This window comes from Rattus norvegicus, chromosome 2, assembly GCF_021556685.1.
Source record: "Rattus norvegicus strain SHRSP/BbbUtx chromosome 2, alternate assembly SHRSP_T2T, whole genome shotgun sequence".
NCBI classification, from domain to species: Eukaryota; Metazoa; Chordata; class Mammalia; order Rodentia; family Muridae; genus Rattus; species Rattus norvegicus.
Window position 1 is genome coordinate 114,109,369 of NC_141535.1, and position 21,201 is coordinate 114,130,569.

The window sequence follows — 21,201 nt, forward strand, 5'->3', positions numbered from 1 at the left end:
ACTCAAGCACTCAAGTGCTCGCTCTCTCTCTCTCTCTCTCTCTCTCTCTCTCCTCTCTCTCTCCACACACACACACACACACACACACACACACACACACACACACACACACACACAGTGGCCAAACTGAAGTAACAAAATAATTGTATGGTTGAGGGTCACCACAACATGAGGAGCTGTATTAAAGGATCACAACATTAGGAGAGTTGTGAAGCACTGATTTAAGACCCACTTCATAAGATAGAATTTATGCCTGACACTACTCAGTGGCCAAGAACTTGAGACTAGACAGGCCATGGGCCTAAGATAAACCCAAATATTTATTATGCTTCTGTTAAAGAAACTGCAATAAAGTGATTCCTAATAACATTCTACTGCCACCCATATATCAGTGTATCATATATCATTCAGCCATCGTCAGAGAAGCTGCTTCTTCAAGCACTTGGAAACTAACACAGGGACCCACAACTGGACAGTCTGAGGACAATGAGATTCTGGAGCACAGTCAGAAATGGATGTTGTCATCAAACCTTCCTGTTAAAGTTGGGGGCGGGAGGTGGGGGGAGGCACACAGAAGAGGACTCCGTGGGAAAGGCGTCTTCCAGATACAACAGGACTGAGGTACATAGTAAGAGTTTAGAGGCTATGGCAGCACACACAGAGCCTGCATAGTTAAGGTCAGACTGGGCCACAGTGCTGAGAGTGGGAAGTAGGCACGGGCTCCCACCCCTAAGCAAGAAGCTATCTGCTACCGACATCTGCCTGTGAAGGAAACACTGGTTTCTCCAATGGAGTATAGCCGGATATATTAGACATATTTCAGGATAGGTCTCAGGCCCTATAGCCAACATACAAAGAACTCGATGGTATTTTTGTCTTAAATTGCTTTTTTGAGTATTTTCTGTCTTCCTGGTCTTTTGTTGTATATTTTGGTTTCACTTTGTGTGTGAGCTTTTTATTTTGTTTGCTTATTTGTTTTTTAAGGGGGGGGGGGGGGCTGGAGCTGGGATAGGTGGGGAGGCATAGAGGATCTGGGAGGAGGTGGGGGAGGGCAGAGCACAACCAGAATACAATGTATGGAGAAAAATATAAACCCCTGACAGTGCTGACCTCCACACTCATTTTCACACTGGAACTGTGTCACTGTGTTTTCGTGTTTATCGGTCTGAGTTGTGATCCTTTGCTTAAAACACCAGCTTTCTCCAGTACTTGACTCCTCAACGACTTCCTGGCCAATTCCAAAGGATCTTCCCATCTACATCTTACTTAGCACTGCAGCATCCCAGGCTCGAGTTCTGGAGAACACTAGCTGTCTGCCTCAGAACCGCATCTCCTTGCTAGGTCAGCCGAGGCCACAGTGTGGAGTCATGTCACAAACCTGCCCTTCAGCAGTCAACTATGGTAGGGTGTGAGCACACAGGCTAGAAACGGGACCTAGCTAAGTCATGCTGCGTAAGTACTGTTTCAGTGGTCAGCTGGGCTAGACATCGGACTGTTCCCATTCTCCTTAGATGCTGTCTGCACTCTGTCTAGCGTCTCCTCACTCAGCCACAGGGGACATCTCCTCAGTCACTTGTCTGCCCAGGTGAACAATGGCCCGTTCTTTCTCCCCACAACTCCTGACTGCTCACACTTCCTCTCTGAGCTTCCTAGGCAACACCACTCCACATTTCTGCTTATTTTATAGCTACTGATCTTGGCTTTCTCGCTTCCCTGCAAGTGGGCATTTATTTTAGTACATTCCCTGGAAGGCACTATGTTTACAAGATAAATCTTTAAACACGGCAAATCTTTTGTCAATAAGCAGGGGCAGAGGTTGAAGAAGGCAAAAGAGGACTACATGATGGTCTCCAGAGATTAATGTAGAATGTGGTGGTATATAGCTATAACACCAGGACAGAGGAGTCTGAGGCAGCAGGATTACTGTGAATTCCATGATAATCTGGGCTGTTTAAAAAATTCAATCAACATGGTGATACATAATAAAACCAGTCTCAAAACTAAAAGAAACAGAAATCAATGTCCCAATATCTCAATCTCATTGTTATTCAAAATAGTGAGTGAAGACGCACACCTAATCTTTTATTTGGTAGTTTTTCTAACCAAATAATAGATTAAAAATCTCCAGGTAAGTGATAAAAAATTAGAACTTCATTTTAAGTGCTTCTCAAAGATAGAATACCAAGAAATGCTTGGGAAACAGCTCTCGATGTTTGTCCATGCAGAAGTCAGCTGTAAGGCTTCTCTATCGACCACCTGCACCAGCACATCTCACACAGTAAACTGAGTGGGTACAGAAATTCTTAAACTCCAGTCCAACAGGAATAAGGCGTTAAAACTGTCCACCTAGGGGTTGGGGATTTGGCTCAGTGGTAGAGCGCTTGCCTAGCAAGCCCAAGGCCCTGGGTTCGGTCCCCAGCTCCGAAAAAAAGAATAGGAAAAAAAAAACAAAAAAACAAAAAAAACAAAACTGTCCACCTAGGGTGTTTTCATAATCAGTGTAGATAGCTAAGTAGCTATTTAACTGCTTTGGTATGTATCGTTTCTGCAGGATTAAGATATAGAGAAATGTAAACTACTTTTGCAATGAACTGATAGACCTTCAATCTTGAAAAAGCTTTCTACAATTGCCCACTAAAATGATCCTATGGAATTAAACATGAACACTACCAAACAGTAAAATTTATTTAATATATAATCTATAATTCCCTCTTTAAGAACTTTAAAAGCTAACTCTAAAGTAAAATACAAATACAAAACAAAATTTAAAAATACTTTCTAAGGTACTCAGCATTTTAAAGAGTTTGAAAACCTTCTGTATCACTTAAATAATTAAGAATCTTCACCAAAACACTGCACCGTAACAAAATAGGTAAAGAACTCACCTCAATGATTCTTTGTATTAGAATGATTCCCAGAAAGTCCTAAAGGGCAGGCACGTTAGAGTAAGTAACAGCACCGTTATTTAAAGAATGACAACATTCAGCCTTTGAGCTTTCTTCACAAATAATTCTGGAAGAGCAAACGACTAAACCAGAACTTTAGATATGCACGTAACACAAATTTAAAACAGTCTGACCCACTCCACATTCCACTATATGAAATAATGCTGAGACACACAACTCAGGAGCTTTCCAAGGCTAGTTCCAAGGTCCGGGCTGTGTGGCTAGGTGTGCTGTGCACGCTGGGGAGTGCAGGAGGAGGACACTTTAGGTTACACAGAAGTCCTAGGCCAGCCAGGGCTATGAGGTGAGGGCACCACACAACTGAAGAGGGATAAACAAACAAGAGGCTATCGTTACCTTTGAGGGAACTGGGCAGTTTTGTCCTCATATCGAAGACGTATGAGATAGCAGCTTTTGGAATTTTTTTAATCTTCTTGCCTTAACTTTCCAGAATGTTGTGATTATAGGTATGCACATGCCCAACTAACTACAGCACTTAATAAATGTTCATGATGTGCTTGGATTAATGAAGCTGTGATTTTAAACATAACCTCTCCACTTTGGCAAACTTGTTAAAAAGGGTTGAGTCTTAGTTTTTTCAGTTTTGTTATATTCCAGTAAATTTTTATTGATCTTAAACCAGAAAAGATTAGCTGAACATTTTATACCTTACAAATTTTATTCAAACTCAGTATGTTCATTTAACATACACACAGATTTTTTAGCTGAATAATAAAATAAGTTTATTATACAAAGGTGGTATTTCATACTCTCTCGCTAGTTCAGTCAGGCTCACCGGTTGTAATTTACTGTGGAAATGTTATAGCTCTAAGAAATGTGAAGACACCCGCAGTTTGTAAGAACTGAGCGTTCGATTATGTCTTCTTAGTTCTATGACTTGGACCCAAACAGGAGAATTATGATCAAAGAGTTCAGTATCAGTGAACACCGTGAGTCTGTTTCAGTGCAGTGTAAATCCTGAAAACAAGTGAGACCTAACTAACTGATGGCAGAGAAGAGAAACAGTCACCATGACTTCATCGGCCACAGGAACTGACTGGGAAACTGTAACTTACAATGCCAAGTGAAATCAATGAATATGCAGGAAGAGAGGGAGCAGGCGTGAGGGATGGGGTGCCGCTGAGTTCTCTACACCCAGCTGGCATGGAAAGGACCACTCTAAAGCTACAGCCAACAACCAAAAGTTGCAGTTTAATTCATAAAATCGGAAATCCCATGTTTATAAAAAACTCAATATAAAATGGTAAACAAAATGATAATCCAAAAGTATAGCTTATAACTGAAGTTAGGATATTAATTCTATTTGTGTGTATGTGTGCTGCCTTAGGCATGCAACACAAGCTTCTTGATTTTTCTAAGTAATATATCAAATTTAGAAGCCAAGTGATTTCTAGTATGTATTTTATAGCTAGAAAATTCTTTTTAGAACATTTATTTTAAAAAGTGCATAACTGATACAAGATAGGCTTATCAAAAATTTCCAAAACTTGTTATATATTCACTTCCAATAATCTACAAATCTAATAAAATATAAAATGAATCAAATTCCAAAACTGTCTTCTGACCACTTAAAAACACCAAATATCTATTTAAAAAAATATAGTTTCAACTCAAACAAAAATTGATCTGAGTACTGGTTTTCTTTTTCTTTTCTTTTTTTCGGAGCTGGGGACCGACTGGTTTTCTTGAATACTGAATTCACTCTAAATGAACAAAAATGTACACACATTTTCTGGGTTTTAAGAGAAATACTTCGTTTGGCCTCATTAGAAAAGTTACCTCTAAAGGAATATATTAATAAATAGCACAAGTCTTCCTTAGTATCTAAATGTTCAGACATAAACATGAACTCCAATCCCTCCGAAAGTTTCCACACTGGTCCACAGGCCTCACAAACAAACACTTTGAAGCTGTTATTACTGCAGACTTTGTTTAAACAGCAAGGAGAGAACAACGAAAAACCCACAGGGCAGATTCTACCTAAGGATCAAGTAAGTCTACAATGCAAAAGAGATGGAATTAAGGCAGCTTTAACAGTGTCTAAAACTTACCCACCCAAAACAGGGCCACCATGGTAGAAGTCGCTCCTTGACAGGCTGGTTGTTTACAATGGAAGTCAAAGCCAGAACAAGCACTGACTGATGCAGTATCAGAATCGGTGCTTTTACTTCCGTGAATAAAAACTAGTGGTCACACAGCTCAACTGAGTGGGAGTCCATATGAATATGCACCTTACCAGACATGTTTACATTTACTGCCAAGGATGCCTTAGCAATTCCATGTCCTCGAAGTCAATATAATTGTTGTAAAAAAATCAACTGTGGTTCCGAATATCCATTCACAGTTGACCTCAGCAGTGTGTCTGATGTAGGAGACTGACTATCCGTGACAGGTAGAAGCATATGGTGGTCCTCAGTCCCAAGAGGAAGCGCTAAGGGTAGAGTCATATCAGAAGGCTTCACATCTAGCGTTTCTGACAAAGGACTTCTCTGTATGGAGTCTTGTTCACTTACAGCATGGTCATCTACACTGCAATCTGCATTTTTATCTGTACCTGAAACAGAAAGGAAAGCACACTGCCTTTAGCAATGTAAAACCAAACAACTGTCTGAGGTACACTGATCTACTTACAGGTCCTAGAGACTACAGTCAGCCTCCACACCCATGTGCAACCTGTTTCTCTCTCCCCAATGTGCCCGATTAACTCTGTACTGATACTATGGCACGTATCAAGAACAGGGTCAATCACAAAGACCACTACAAAAGTCTACACATCCTAAACACAGGTGAACTTTTCTCCTCTCCCTCACTAGAGAGCTCCCTCACTACCTCATCCTCCTCCCCGTGGCACCTGGTCCTCTCAGTCTTGTTTGGTTCTACTCGGACAGGCCTCCACTCCTCAACTGGGCTGTAAATCCTTGACGGTGAATGCTAAATTAAACTTCTCTAACTCCTTCCAAGTGCAGAAGGGCAACACAGTACACTGCCTTTATCGAGGAGGTCACACTAGCCAGTGGCTTCAAGTTTGCAGTACACAACTTATCAGAAGTGAGAAGCACTGTTCTCCTAGGAAATGAGCACACTGACTAGAGATGCACTTTGCCCTCACTGCATTCCTGGCTGTAACGTGTTGCTGCCACTCCAAGGTGCTGACATGACTGCAGCAGCCTTACTAGACAGCTAACGGTGCTTTGCTTACATTAAGTTGCAATTCTCTGTAGTCTGCAGTTTAACCAGTCAAGAAACAACCCGAGCTGTCTTGTCTCAGTGACTCGTCAAAATGTCCTCTGCTGCAATGACCCCACCCTGCCCATCTCTACCCCTGGAACTCTTCTCTCTTCAATTTCTGTAACAATAAATCTTCTCTCCTGACAGCCCTCCTCCCTTTTAGAGACTGTCATTATGGAGTTTAAGTTACCAATCTGCTTCCCCTCAGCATGCTGAGTACGCGACTGCAGGCATGTGCTACCATGTCCAGGTTAACGTAAGACCACTCTAATGCTTCAGAAGAAACATCTTCTTTAGTGCCTCTGCATTTATGAATGTTCTACAATTTCAATATAGTCAGATCTCTGACGTCACATCCAGGTTTTAAGGTCTTAAGAGAACCAGGACTATACCCTCCCTCTTCAACTTCATATGGCCTGCAGCTATGTGTATCCCAGAGGTATTAAATGAACTGCTGAAGAGACGCACTGCAGTTTTCAGATGTCTCTACCTTAACCCTTACAACTAAACTCACACACACACACACACACACACACAGACACACACACACACACACAGACAGACAGACAGACAGACAGACAGACGTACACACACACAATGAAGCATGTGTATGTATAAAGTTTGGTGCTGGTTACAGTACTTGGAGCCTCACGCATGCTGGATGAGCATCCTATCACACCTGCTGAGTCTCGTCCTAACTTGTGATTCCTTTCATCCTGGCAGACCGTCACGCTAAGTGCAGTAAATCAATCATCTATGTTAAGCCACAAGCCGATAAGTCTGCAGTCTGGCTTCTTACACTAACAGAACGGTTCTGAGCTTCCAAGGCTCTATTTCCTTCCACATTTGAATATTCATGAGCGCTCTTTCTTCCTAACTACAGTAGTCCTCCTCAGTCACCCAGACTGCATTATGGACAATAAGATTTGCTTGCTTAAATCTTCTTTCATTTTTGAAACTACTCAGAAGTCATGCTTTTTGTTTGTAGTTTGCTGAGACACGGACCACTTATGTAGCTCACCTTGAATAACAATTGTCTTTCTTGTCTCTTAAGTTACAGAATTACAGGTATGTGATATGTGCCACCATGCTTTGTGGCAAATCAGATTTTTAAAGGAGGAAATAGTTAAGGTATTTTATTACTATTTTATGTGTGGTGTACCTGGTGCCTGGGGGCTGGTAGAGGAGGACACTGGAACCCTGAGACTAGAGCTACAGACAGCTGTGAGCTGCCATGTGGGTGCTGGGACTCGAACCCAGGTCCTCTGGAAGGGCAGCCAGTGCTCTTAAATGCTGAGCCATCTCTCCAGACCCTGAATAGTTTAAATTTATTTTATTTTAATTTTTATGAAGTTCATTATTTCAAAATCGGTAGAAAAGGGGATCTTCTGTAAATTATAAAGCTACTTTTTTATATGTTCATACCTAAGTTTTTGTTATGTTTTCTAAAAACCACTTCATTTTAGTTATTTATTTGCTTGCTTATTTATTTATTTGTGTGTGTGTTTAAGTGTGTCAGAGGACAACTCTCAGGGAACAGTTCTCTGATGGTACCTGAGATCTGGGAATAGAATCTAGATCATCAGGCCTGAGCACAGCTTCTAGCGCTGTTTTGCTGGGAATTATTTGGATTGTTTTTTGAGACAAGGCTTCCCCATGTGGCTCAGGCTTGCCTGCAACCAGCTGTGGGGCCATGCTGGCCTTTGGGATCCTTCTGGGACCACTCCCTGCGCATTGAGATTCAAAGCATGTACCACTCTAGCTCCCTATCTCTACTTTAACATAGATCTAATCAAACTGTTGAAATGTGTATCTCGGCCTGTCAGGACCAGCACCAACGGAGAGGGACATGTTTAGCACACATGTGCTCTTACCAGAATGGACCTTTGTTTTATGCTTCTTTAAGTTTTTAATGTCAGTGTAAGAATTTCCACATAATTCACAGATAAATGGTCGTTCTCCTGAAAAACAAGGTAAGAACTTTAAAAACTTAAGTGTTTAAAGAATTGCTGGCTGACACAAAACTATCAAATGTTGATCAAAATAAAGCAAACATTCTTTAATCACTTAGTTATGACTGTGAGATGAGAAACCCTATACATATAGGTATACTACTTTATAATTAGTATAACCCAATTTGGGGTGAAATTAAGGACTTTCATTATCTGGAAGTCTCAAAAATACTCTATTCTTACCTCACAGATGAGGAAATCTAAGCAATACTGAGGACAGTCCACAATATAATTATTCTCAAATAAGAATGGTTCAGGCCGGGGACCTAGCTCAGCGGCGGCTGCATGCCTAGCGTAGGTAAAGCTGAGCACACTCCCCAGACCATGGGGCCAGGAGATGACTGAAGAACCACTTAATGTGTTACCCCAAAACCAAGAAACATGAGGACACCGAGCTGGCCGTGAGTTTACCAGGCCCCTTTTAGTATTTACAACATTTGGATGAGAATTATGAAATGGATTAAGAAAATGTGAACAGTATCTCTAAAATGTAGTTTTCCTTTAAATTTAATATTCAACATTTTCTTCATACTATTTACATACATTACATGCTATAACAAACATGTTGATAACAAAATCCATTCCTAAAACTTTCACATAAGAACCCTATTTTATAATTTTGATGGTATATCTATTCAGTCTAATGCAAATGTTTTCATTTGGAAATGATGGATATCTGGCACAATCCTTAGAAAATCTACACAGTTCTTAGCCAAATTTAAATTGTATTCTAAACAACTAAAAAAAGAATAACAAAAGAAATGAACAAATAAAAAAGCTGATATTTATACATTAAAAACTTGTTATCACTAAGTTATATTAGATACTAGATATTCCACAATGGTTTCAAAGTCAAGGTTTATGTACAAAGGAATTAAGAGAGAACAAAAACGGTGCGTTCTCCCTAAACACAGACCTGTATGGGATCGAAAGTGTTTGTTGAGCTCTCCTGAGGAGATAAAACTTTTCCCACAAATACCACATATGTATGGTTTTTCACCTAGATGGGAATAAAAGACAGCGGAGTGGTGTACTATACCAGTGTAATACTTATCAGTTACAAGAGATCTACAGTAAGCTTTTACAATTACCATCTATATGAGAGCCTTCCTATGATGTATCTTAGAGGCATCCAAGTAATGATCTATTAATTCATTCTACTTATCTAAATTGGTACTTTTCACACACTAAAACATTATTTCTGCAAATGTCTCTCCTCTCATTAAAGAGATGACCTGGGTAAACAATTTGATTCTTATGATTAAAAATGTCAAATTTAAGTGACATTTCAAATCTTGCTATCTACTTTATTGTTCAAGGAGAATAAAAACATTAAAGGAAGATCATAGCCAACAGCCCACTTCCAAAAGAGACTCTAACCAGTACACTTTGTTTTCAAAACTTCTAATTTGCATCTGACACATCTGTCTTGAGTTCCAGATCTTGGAATGTCTATGCAAAAGAAGACAGGTTTCTTGCCTAAGCCACCTCCCACTTAACTCCCCTTTCACATTCTTACAAGAGACAAATTCTCAAAAAAGGCTAACTAGTCATAAAAATATGGCTCAATTTGTATATACTTTCAGAATTCTCTTACTTTAATAAGCTAATAATAAGCTAATGATAAAATTTTCACCTACCTTGTATTATTCTAGAAAATGTCGGACTCAATCTAATGGTTATGTGAAAATCCTGAATTAGCTTCAAAACTACCAATGTAGATATCTAAAAAGTCTACAGTCTACCCTTTGAAAAGGCCCAATTCCTACCTTTCTTAGCTACAACCTTGTTACAGGCAACCTCAGCAGTAAACTCTCACCTGTGTGTTTCCGAGAATGAGTGATGAGAGAGCTAGAGACAGCAAAGGCCTTTCCGCAGGTGTCGCACACGTAAGGCTTTTCTCCAGTGTGCCTGCGGACATGATAGGTCAGGGTGCTGGCCTGGGCAAATCTCTGCCCACACCTATCACAGACATATGGCTTTTCTCCACTGTGTTTCCTGTTAGTAAATATAAAGTGACACAGCAGTAAGTAAAGCAATCCAGAGGCCATGTATACAGCAAGTATTCCTTACATAAAATGCTCTATTTCATGTAGCATTTTACTTCATCTCTGCGAGGGAAAACTACATACTTAGCCCGGCAGTGGTGGCTCATGCCCAGACGGGTGGATCTCTATGATCCAGGACATCCAGGGCTACACAGAGAAACCCTGTCTTGAAAAACAAAAACAAAGACTACATATTTAAATTCAATAGTTGTTTGTATGTAAAATACCACTGAAAAAATACTTTTAAGGTATCAAAATATCAGCAGTTCTGAAATGAGTTCAAAAACATTTTCCATCAACACTCTACAGCTGTTTTGGGGTTTCTGTTGCCATGGTAAATATAACCAAAGCAACCTGGGGAGGAGAGCTTATTTCGGCGTTCACTTCCGTCCGTGAGGGAAGTCAGGGCAAGAACCTGAAACAGGAACTGAAGCAGAAGCCAGACAACTGCTGCCTACTGGCTTGCTCAGTCTGCTTTTGTGTCCACCCGGGACCCCCTTCCCCGGGGTGGCACAACCACGGTGAGTCGAGGCCTCTCACACTAATCCATCAGCAACCCAATGGAGGTCTTCTCTCAAGCAAGATTCCCTCTTCCTAGATATGTCTAGGTTTATGTCAAAACTCAAAACAACCAGCACAGTAGTTATCACTGAGCCCCCAATACAGCAATTATTTTGCTAATCCATCTTCCTTGTCAAAAGTTCTTCCTCAAACTACTAGCACCTTCTTATGCACCTTTATGGCCAGCTGACAGTTGCTTTGCATTTCACTGAGAAAAAGTAAAAAAATTTGGGCCAGTGAAGTTGGCTGCATAAAGGTGCCTACGGCCATCTAAGTTTGATCTCTGAGTTCCACACTGTGGAAGGAGAGAACCAGCTCCCTTGGGTTGTCCTAAGGCCTCTACAGGCATGCCATTCATAGTGTAGATATATACAAATGTATACAAAAGTATTATTTAAAGAGAGAAAAGTTCCAAATCATAGCACCCTGTCTATAGCATCTGTACCTATATACCTTGTTCTTTTTCTGTCACTTGAAGGGTCAATTCCACTAAAAATAAATCACCTAACGCCGGGTATTAACAGTTTGAATCAAGAATGTTGCTTAAAGGCCAAATGCCAATGGCTTGGTTCCCAGGTAGAGGTAGTATTAGGGGTGGAAACTTTAGGAGGCTTGGCCTGACTTGCTTCTAACTAGACCTCACTTCCTAAAGAAACAGGTCACAGACTGTACCTTTGTCTCCAGCCCCTCTTCAACCTCTGCTTCTTGACTGCCACAAGATGAGCAGTGGATTCCACCATACCTTCTCTGTCTTATTTGTTTGCCTTATCAATGGCCCAGGAGCTATGAGGCCAGGAGAGCATGGACTGAAGCCTTGAGACCTGCCTGCCAACACAGGCCTTCCTTCTTAGGATAACTGCCTCATAGTGACAGCTGGGGACATGGAAAAAAGAAGGGTGCCAGGGATTCATTCACTGTGACTGTGTGAACTAGATAAAGTTTAGAGATGCAGGTTAGAGACGTTCTAGAAGACTCTAGCAGAGCTTGGTGGGCCATTCAGAAGACCATCATTCTGATAGAAATAGGAATGATGGCAATGATTCCAACACTCATGACACTAAGGCAAGAGCATTAAAAGTTTGAAGTCGGCTGGACTACAACGTTTAGAAAGGGGAGTCGGGGAGGGAGAGAGAGAGAATAGACTATGTCAGTAAAGACAGTGCTCCTGAGTTCTAGAAGGAAACAATGCTACTGGGAACTGAACTTGAGAACAATTTTTGCATTCTGGCAAATACCTTGTTTACATTTTATCCATGCCCTGAGGCTCTGAGCTGGGTTTAAAGACTTAACTATCTCAGGGGAAGAAATGTCACGGCTGCATGGTACACAGATGCTATGAGATTACTGACTACTTTTAGCCAGATTTACAGTGAGCAAACGCTAAGTGGAAATTTCTGAAGGACCTGGAAGTTTGGCTAAAAGAGAAGTACAAGTGAAGTTGGGAGCAAGGAAGGCACGGCTGAGGAATATTTAGCACATGAAAAGTGAGCCAATGGGCGGGGAATGCAGCTCAGTGGTAGAGCAATAGTCCAGCAAGTTGGAGGCCCAAATTTTAGTTCCTGGCTCCACAAAGCAAACCAAACAAAAAACAATGGTATATCCTTGTTATCCAATCTCTCAGGAAGTAGAGGTAGAAGGCTTTGGGGTATGTGACCAGCCTGGGCTACACAGCAAGACCCTATCTTAAACAAACAAAAAAGGTAGAAAACTAGCCAAATCCTAATCAAGTGATAGGGTGTGAGAAGTAAATTCATTTGCGAAAACGTACTAAGCTCCTTGCCCACATACTCTGCTTCCATGTGCTTGGTCCAGGGTCAGTCCCACAGGCACTCAGTCTACTGTGGCCACAGTTCATGAGGCAGGGCTACTACTTCCCCTGGAAGAGCTACCCATCAGAGCAATCAGGGAGAAGACAGAGGAGCCATGCAAGGAAAGCTGGGCCAAGACGCAACAATGAGAGTCTCAGGAATCAGTTCCTTAACCAGGTCTCAATACCTAAAATATCACCTTCTCTAATTCTCTGATTAAGTCAGAACCACTACCCCACAATCACCTTTGAACAGTTACACCGGGGAGTGTGCCTTCCACAAATGGACATTTGGGATGTATCTCAGATCCAAACTATATTCTACTGCTGCAGAGGTTCAAGTACACATCACATGTGAATGAATGCACTCAGCCATTTCTAAGATTCTCCAGCCAGCATAGCTTCAGGACCTCTCAAAATCTGGGTCTAAGCTAGGCCTTTAACCCCAGAACTCCAGAGGCAGAGACAGGTGGGTCTCTCTGAGGTGAAGGCCAGCCTGGTATACAGAGTCACTTCTAGGACAGCCAGGGCTACACAGAGAAAGCCTATCTTGAAACAAGAAGAACAAAAAAGTCCAAGTCTAAGGTCTCAGAGATTTGGGCAATTCTTACAAAAATCAGAACATAATTTACACAAATTCCACAGTACAATTCCCATTCCAAAGGTGAGCAGTGAGAAAATGCAAGGATGAGAGCCAGGTGGAAACCTGGGGGACAAGCATCTAACTCCATGATCATCATCATGTCATATGAGGCTTGCCCTGCGTGCTGTATGCTCATAGAAATGCACTCCTCATTAGACTGTATACTTAACTAATGTAAAGGTCAAAGAACTCATTTCCTTTTACCTTGCATGAATCTTGAGATTGCTAGAAGTTGCAAACTGTAAATTGCACACATCACATTTATAGGGTTTTTCCTCACCATGATGCATGCGACTATGGAAGACCAGCTGGCATTTCTGAGCAAATCCTTTATCACACAGTTCACATTTATATGGCCTTTCCCCTAAAAGAACAATAATATTTGTATTAGGCAGATATTAGGAACAATATTATATTAGGAAAAAATCCTAAAGTCATAAGCTCTTAAGGCTTTTAAGAGTGCCAACAGTACTGGTTTTTATTTTCGGAAAATGATATAACTTCAAAGTATCAAAAGCAAATGGGATGTCTTTCAGGACTACTGAAAACACTAGGAGCAAAGAAGTTAATCAAAACAGGGAAAGGTGATCAGCAAGAAAAATGTATAAAATATAAACCTAAGTGCACCAATGGACACTCATACTTTGCTAGCAGAAAGTCATGCAAATCAGAGGTAAACAGAAGAGCTGAGAAAGAATGTTCAAAAACCAATGAACTCTAGGAGCATGTAATGGGAAGGGTTGGTAATATGTGAAAACTGGCCTGAGTTTTAGTATTTAACTCTGTTAAACATTTAAAAAACTAAAACCAAGGCAGGTGTAATGGCGTACTTCTGTAAGCCTAACTACTCTGGAGATTGAGACAGGGGGATTGCAGATTCAAGGTCATTTTCAGCAACACAGCAAGACACTGTCTCAAAATAAAAAAAGTCACACTGGGAAGGGGGAAGGGCTAGCCTAGTGGTCGAGTGTTTACACAGCATGTTCAAGACCCTAGGTTCAATCCCCAGCAGGGGTGGAGGTTAGGACCAAGTTTACACTTATTATGGAGAGAAAAGGATGTAAAGACCTGACGCACTAGAACTTAAAATGTCAATTATAACAAAGCTGTTAAATACTTGCTTACAATTACAAACACAATTTTAGGATTCCAATGTTAAAACCTTTTACAGGTAAAGAATATGGCAAACTTTGTTCATAAGCAATGCATGTTGTATGCTACTGTGATCTGTATGTGCTAGAGATACAACTTAGTAGAACTAACTATGTGTGCTCACTTGGGGCCATGGCTTCAATTCCCAGTACAAAACAGAACAGAAAGCACAAACACTAACCCACCCCCACAGGAAAACAGAACAGCACGCCTTCCCACAGAGCAGCCTTACCTGTGTGAGTCCTCACATGAGTTTTCAGCTGGTTGCACTGGGTAAACGCCTTTCCACACAAGTGGCAGACGTACGGCTTGACTCCTTTGTGTATTCTCATGTGCCTTCGAAGGCTGCTGGCTTCTGAAAACACCTTCCCACACGTGTTACACATTGGCTTGGCCTTGGAATACCTTGGGTCCAGCTCTTCCCCGGCGTTCTCCAGCTCATATGGACTCTTTACACTGGCTATGTTAGACATGGAGTGTTCTTTCAGGGCACAATGTGACTGTGATTTTCGACGTTTCCGTTTGACTGTAACAGTTTGCACAATATCTTGTGCAGGAAAAGTATTCTCCACAACTGAGGTCAACTCAAGTTCTGAAGTGTCATTTCCTTGAATGACTTGTTCTACTGCAGGTGGGGACAACTTGTTCGCATCCAGGAATAACTCGACAGACGCACTCTCTGAAACACCACTGTGGTGTTGCAGTGCTTTAGCTCGCCCTGGGTTCTGGGAATTGAAGGCCTTTTTCTTCTTTTTACTTTGAGACGATTTCTTTGTCAATACCCGTTGTTTAGGGTTTGCCTGAACTGAGTCTGTGGAGACTTCTGATTTCTCCCGATTGTTATAATCTCGAAGAGTAAGAAGACAGGTCTGTTGATTCAACTCGATGTTCCCAGTAATACTAGATATTTCTGTAGAAGAGGGACTAGCAATGAAGGCGAAATCCTCCATCTTTATTTTACATTTTGTTACTACCTCTTCTACTTTGAGATAGTCAGCAGCCTGGTGGATTTCCTTAACATTCCAACTGAAGGGACACAAGACCAAATGACAATGTTCTGATCAAAACAAACTGGAAAGAGCTGTACATACTCAAATGCCTCTTACAGATCTAATAAAGCACAATGCCTGACAGTTTTAAACTAATTAACAAATGTGTAAAATGTAACTCAGTCAGAATGTTTGAGCAGGTATCTCCAGTTTTATGATACTGGAAAGATGAAAAGAATGCAGAGTAACAGAATGTTGTATTTTCTAGCTGCTTAGAAAACAGTAACAAGGCTGGAGAGATGGCTCAGCAGTTAAGAGCACTGACTGCTCTTCAGAGGTCCTGAGTTCAAATTCCAGCAACTACATGGTGGCTCACAATAAGGGGATCTAATGCCTTCTTCTGGTGTCTGAAGACAGCTACAGTGTACTTATAGATAATAAATAAATAAATAAATAAATAAATAAATATTTTTAAAAAAGAAACAATAACAAACAAAAAATAGTTGAATTTAAAAGCAACTGTTGGGTAGTCAGAAAGCAGGCTCAGCAGGGAAAGGCATTAGGTGTGAAAGCCTAAGACCCAAGGACCCCACTCCAGAAGGCACATGTCTGTTTCCAGCACTCTCCTGCAAGATGTGAGGGCAGAGACAGGCCAGCTAGCCAAGAGAGCTGTACAGCAGCAGAAACAAGACCCCACCTCAACAAGGTGAGAAGAGAAATGAGTCCCCCAAACTGATCATTGACTTCTTCATGCATGCAGTACACATGTTTGCGTCTGCACTCAAAAACACACACACACATTTGTTTTCTTTTGAGACAGGGTATCACTATGTAGCTTTGACTAACCTGAAACTTCCCATGTAGACCAGGCTGGACTCAAACTCCCCTGGGATTAAAGGCACACCATGCCTGGCTAATTTTTTTCTTTCTTTTAAACCTTGTTGGCAATACCCTGCTTCCTCCTATCTTCTCTGAGGCTTTTTCAGAAGCCAATCAACTTTTCTGGATGGCAACAAGAGTTCAATAAAAACTATTTCCTGGGCTGGAGAGATGGCTCAGCGGTTAAGAGCACCCGACTGCTCTTCCAGAGGTCAGACTGCTCTTCCAGAGGTCATGAGTTCAATTCCCAGCAACCACATGGTGGCTCACAACCATCTGTAAAGAGATCCGATGCCCTCTTCTGGTGTATCTGAAGACAGCTACAGTGTACTTATATATAATAAATAAATAAATCTTTAAAAAAAAAAAAAAGAAATATGAGACAAATATAAAATAATGATTAAAAAAAAAAAAAAACTATTTCCTAATCCTCCCTTCTGCCCTGGGAGGTACCTTTAACTATGTTTCTCAAGCTTTACTGTGAATATGAATTGTGGAGGGGTCTTGTTAATGAAAACTGAAATTCAGCCATCTATGAGAAAGTGCCAGAAGCCTGCAACAGTTATGCACTCCCTTCTAAGAAAGGTGCTCCAGTATGTTCAAGTCAATTTAAGATTTTTTTTCCACAAATAGTCAATGGAGAAAGAGAGAGCAGGTGGAAGGCAGGTGGCTTGTGTTTGCAGTCTAGCACTCTGGGGACTGTATTGAGACCATCCTCAGCCACGCAGTGAGTTTCTGGTCAAACCCACACAGTGAGATCTTGTCTCAAAACAAAAATAAAAAAGAAACATAAAAATTAAAAACTCTCCCCAAACCGACTGATCTGCAATTAGTATTAAATACTCTGCATTCTTCAACCAGAGGCATTCAACTCGACAAACTGTTCATCAATTATTTACCAAATTTTAATAATTGTGGGAGATTAACTTATCTCTGCTCATAACTCCAATGAGACAATTCTAAAACATGAATAGTTCCTTCTCAGAAAAACCAACGGGTGTTTTGATTCTAGCATGAATCAGAAGTATATTTCCGTAATAAGCTGCCAGCCATGAGGAAAGAATCTTAATTGTGTACACGCATACATCTGTAGAGATGGTGTGGAAAAGGATGTGCATGAAAAATATTAATAGTCCTAATCAGAAGGTGGCAGAATTTCATGGGTGTTTTCCTTTCTAAGTTTCCTCTAAGAAATGTGGAACTAAAGAGGGCACAGAGTGAAGAAGATAAAGCATAAAGTAAACAGATGTTTGTTGCACAGTGGGGGCTTCAAATAAGTTTTCACGCACTCTGTACAGTACAAATATTGTTACTATTATCTCACTTTTATGAGGAGATTAAGGATCAGAGAGGTCTTATCAAAGGAGACGGACGATCAGCCAGTCAGAAGGATACAATTCCAATGTCAATTTTTTTTTTCTTTCAGTAAGTTTTGCTGGCCTGGAACTCAAAGAGATGAATCCCAAGTTCTGGGTTAAAGGCATGTCCCTCCACAACCAGCCTATAAATCTGCTCTACCAGCCAATACTCTACTTGTGTTCGTGCTTCTATTAAAAATAAAGGAAAGGAGGCAAGCATAATGTGACTGGATTCTTTTTGGTTTTGTCCTTTCTACCATTTCTCCTACAACTAAGAACATAGTACTATTAGCCTAATTTTTATATATAGGATGTATTATAAGACTCTGAAGAACCTACTTACTATTAAAGGGGCAGCAGTAAGCAACTGTTGACATAGTAGTATGTGTATGTTCATGTGCACATGTGCATGCAGATGCAGGTGTATTTGTGCATGGAAGTCACAGATAGCTCTGCGTGTCTTCCTATGTTGCTCTTCATACCTCATTATATGAGACAGGATCTCTCACTGAGCTTAAAGCTCATAGATTCTGCTGGGTTGGCTGGCCGGGCTGGTGGGCTGACTGGCTGGCCGGCGGGCTAATGAGCTCCACGGAACCACCTGTATCCACCTTGGCAGCACTGGTATTACACAAATGCTTTTATATCGTGGCTGAGGATCTGACATCAGGTCCTCATCCTTTCAGGGCAAGCACTTGACCAATGCACCTCTGGAGCCCAGCCGTTCAGAGCCTTATGAGAAGCATAGTAATGCCTCTGGCTTCATTTAAACTTTGGATAGGTTAACAACAGTAACAGACTTATTGTTAGTCATAGTCCCACGAAGTTCCGTCTCAGTATCAGAGTCCTGCACATCCCCATTTCATGTGAGCAATAGAAGGCACTAGGCTATGAGGTCATGTGAGCAATAGAAGGCACTAGGCCATGAGGTCAGAGGTGGCTCTTTCTGCATACCTTAGAAGATCCTAGGTGTGAGAAAAGGCCTAAGGGACACCAAGACCGAACGTGGTGGGAAAGGAAAATCCACTTACAGTTCAGGATTTGTAAAATTAAAAAAGAGGTTTTTTTGGGGGCGTGGGGCAGTGAATAAGTTTGTCAGACAGAATTCTTTACCTTAATGTGTTTTGTTTGTTTGTTTGTTTTTGTTTTTTTTTCAAGACAGGGTTTCTCTGTGTAGCCCTGGCTGTCCTGGAACATGTTCCATTTGCTCAGGCTGGCCTCAAATTTACAGGGCCTGCCTCTGCCTTTCACCACACAGCTTTAATGTGGTTTGTTTTTCTGTTTGCTTTGTCTTCTTGTCTTTGTGCTTACCAAACATCTTTTCATCCTAAACAGAGCTACTCAAGCTATAGTGTGTGTGTTTGTGTGCTGTGTATCAACACTGAAAATTAGTGTGGAGAGCAAATGGGAAAAATATGAATCTATTTTAGCTCTAAAGATTTTGACTAGACTTTATAACTGAATAAAAACGTGTACTTTACCTGTCGAGATTTAAAGTTCCTGTATATATAAACTCCAACAGTTTCTGAAATCCGTCAGCCTTCACCTGACTCTGATCAAGAAAAACATTGTTCTCAGAAGTGCTTCTGTAGATCGCACCAAAATACTCACTAAAGGAGGCAAGCACATTCCTATGCGCCTTGAACTGGAATTCTCCAATCACTATGGTACAGTCACAAAGAAATCCTGCTTCTCGTTGTTTATTCAGTCTCTCTAAAAGGTGCTCACAGTGGTGTGAATACTGCATTTTGGTATCAGAATGGTATTTTACCCTTGATCTAAAAGACAAAAAGAAACAGTGAATTGATAACCATAAGCTCTCATCAAACACTCACCCATGCAGAAGTAAGGGAGGGTGGAGAAGGGACAAAAGACTAAACGAAGAACACAGCTCCCACTTCGTCCCCAACGTCGTCCATAAGCCCCATAGAACACTCGTAGCGATTAAATGCTTTTCTTTGTTTTACAGCACTAGAACATTAATGCAATAAACGGCAGTGAACAAAACCTATGTCACCAGTTGTAAAGAGGGCGGTAAAATTCTAAGCCTTTAGAGTTGACCCCTCAAACTTTCAATCTCCAACAGACATCTTCACCTGAAGGTGCTTAAACAAATAAACTAAGAAATGACTCCTTGAAACAGAGGACAAGAACATGATACGAGTTGTTTTCATTGCTCTCCTATCGCTGAAACCTGTAGGCTGAGATGGTGAGGTTCCAAGCGCAAGGCAAGTACTTGCAAGGGGGCGGGAACGCCCGGACTAGACAAGTCAAAGGTTCCATCTCTCTGGAGGACACACCCCTTGCCCGCTGCAAGCCGGGCAGCAACGGAGGGTGACAGTCCCAGCCAGTCTTCCCCAGCCTCCGCTGCCCTGCCCTCCCAGCTCGCACTCCCGCGAGTTCCCACGGCACGGGCCATGACTATAGCCACCGCGGAGGTTGCCTCTCCCAGGACACCCTCCTTCGCCCCGAATCGCGCTCGATCTCCGAGGCACCAGGCCACATAAGACCCCGGGGTCCCAGAACGGAGGGACGACAGGCCAGGAGGAGGGCGGCACTCACCCGTATCCGCCCAAGGGAAACAGTTTCTTCACTCTCTCACCGCCATCTTGGGAGGACGTCACCGCGACGCTCCTCCTCTCCCTGCCTCCTCCGCCGTCGCGTCACGTCCGGATGTGTGGTCCATGGGGACACCGGAGATAGGACTCTAGGTGTCCACTAGGGCCGGCGAGCTGGGTCTCTGAGCCCTGACTTCCCGGCATGCCCAGGTCTCCGGATCACACCTCACTGCTGACTTACATCCTGCGCCAGACGCTCACTTGTCAGCCCACCGCTGTCGGCCCAGAATCTGGGCGGAGACCCGGCTCAAGTGCACAGCCGGCCTCTCCAGGAACCGCGCTGCGCGCTGCATGCTGGGAGTTGTAGTTCTTTTTCTCGCCTGTCATCCTGTCTTCATTAGCGCCCCTCCAGTGGAGATGACTGCGTTGTGCACCCTGGTTCTTGACCGTGGTGGGTGGGAGGGATATGCTTAAGTCGAGACCAATCACTCCTTCCTCTTTTGCATATCCGAAAGCTCTTGGGACCCCCAGAGTTCTGTTTGAGCCGGCACACCGAAACTCATCTTCCAGAATGCCCTTACCTGGTGACAGAGGCTGAGATGCAGGAAAGCAAAGCAAAGCAGCAGGGCACACTGGGCATGCGCAACGTGAGAGGAAGGTGGGCTTTCTACCGGAAAAGGTTTTCCTGCTTCTGACCCAGAATAATTTTAGCACAATTATTTACCTCGAAATCAGAGTTAGTGCAGTAAAGGGAGAAGAGCAAAGTTATCGCTGCGCTATACAAAAGCGTCAAAAAGTTTTGATGTGTTCGTGCAGATTCTTCCCTAGAACCTGCGGACGTCATAAATATTAAAAAGCACAACTGAAACGTTTGTTGTTAAAAGTCATATTTCTGGACTTAAAAATGTTGAAGCTACTTTTTATATTTCTGAGTATAAATTTCCTTTTAATTCCACCTTTTTGTCAAATTTTCGATAATGTGTTAATTCTGAAATATTTA

At 41.9% G+C, this 21,201-nt stretch overlaps 1 protein-coding gene across 6 annotated transcripts; it reads right to left on the reverse strand.

Moving 5' to 3' along the window:
- Positions 1-3,538: 3,538 nt before the first annotated feature.
- On the reverse strand, positions 3,539-20,832 carry Mynn (myoneurin). 6 transcript variants are annotated; one of them, NM_001399703.1, is made up of 8 exons: positions 20,206-20,832; positions 19,255-19,421; positions 14,650-15,443; positions 13,470-13,629; positions 10,026-10,204; positions 9,123-9,206; positions 8,069-8,155; positions 3,539-5,520 (listed from the first exon to the last, which is right to left on the reverse strand). In NM_001399703.1, exons 3-8 carry the CDS (start codon positions 15,365-15,367, stop codon positions 5,258-5,260), a joined length of 1,491 nt encoding a protein of 496 aa, NP_001386632.1. In that variant the 5' UTR covers positions 15,368-15,443; positions 19,255-19,421; positions 20,206-20,832; the 3' UTR covers positions 3,539-5,257. The 6 variants fall into 6 exon arrangements, 4 of the variants coding, with proteins under 4 accessions (NP_001386632.1, NP_001386631.1, NP_001012178.1 ...); NM_001399702.1 differs by having other exon boundaries at positions 19,125-19,421; XR_015665270.1 differs by having other exon boundaries at positions 3,606-5,520; positions 13,546-13,629; positions 19,125-19,421; positions 20,206-20,265.
- Positions 20,833-21,201: the final 369 nt, after the last annotated feature.

What these genes read in the sequence shown, in the direction of transcription:
- Mynn (NM_001399702.1), bottom strand. Translation starts at nt 19,390, where the DNA reads ATGCAGTATTCACACCACTGTGAGCACCTTTTAGAGAGACTGAATAAA. An exon ending in AATCTCAAGATTCATGCAAG is followed by an intron (nt 10,205 to 13,469) that starts GTAAAAGGAAAT and finishes ATTTACTAACAG; the next exon opens with GAAACACAGTGGAGAAAAGC. An exon ending in ACACTTTCGATCCCATACAG is followed by an intron (nt 8,156 to 9,122) that starts GTCTGTGTTTAG and finishes CTTGTTTTTCAG; the next exon opens with GAGAACGACCATTTATCTGT.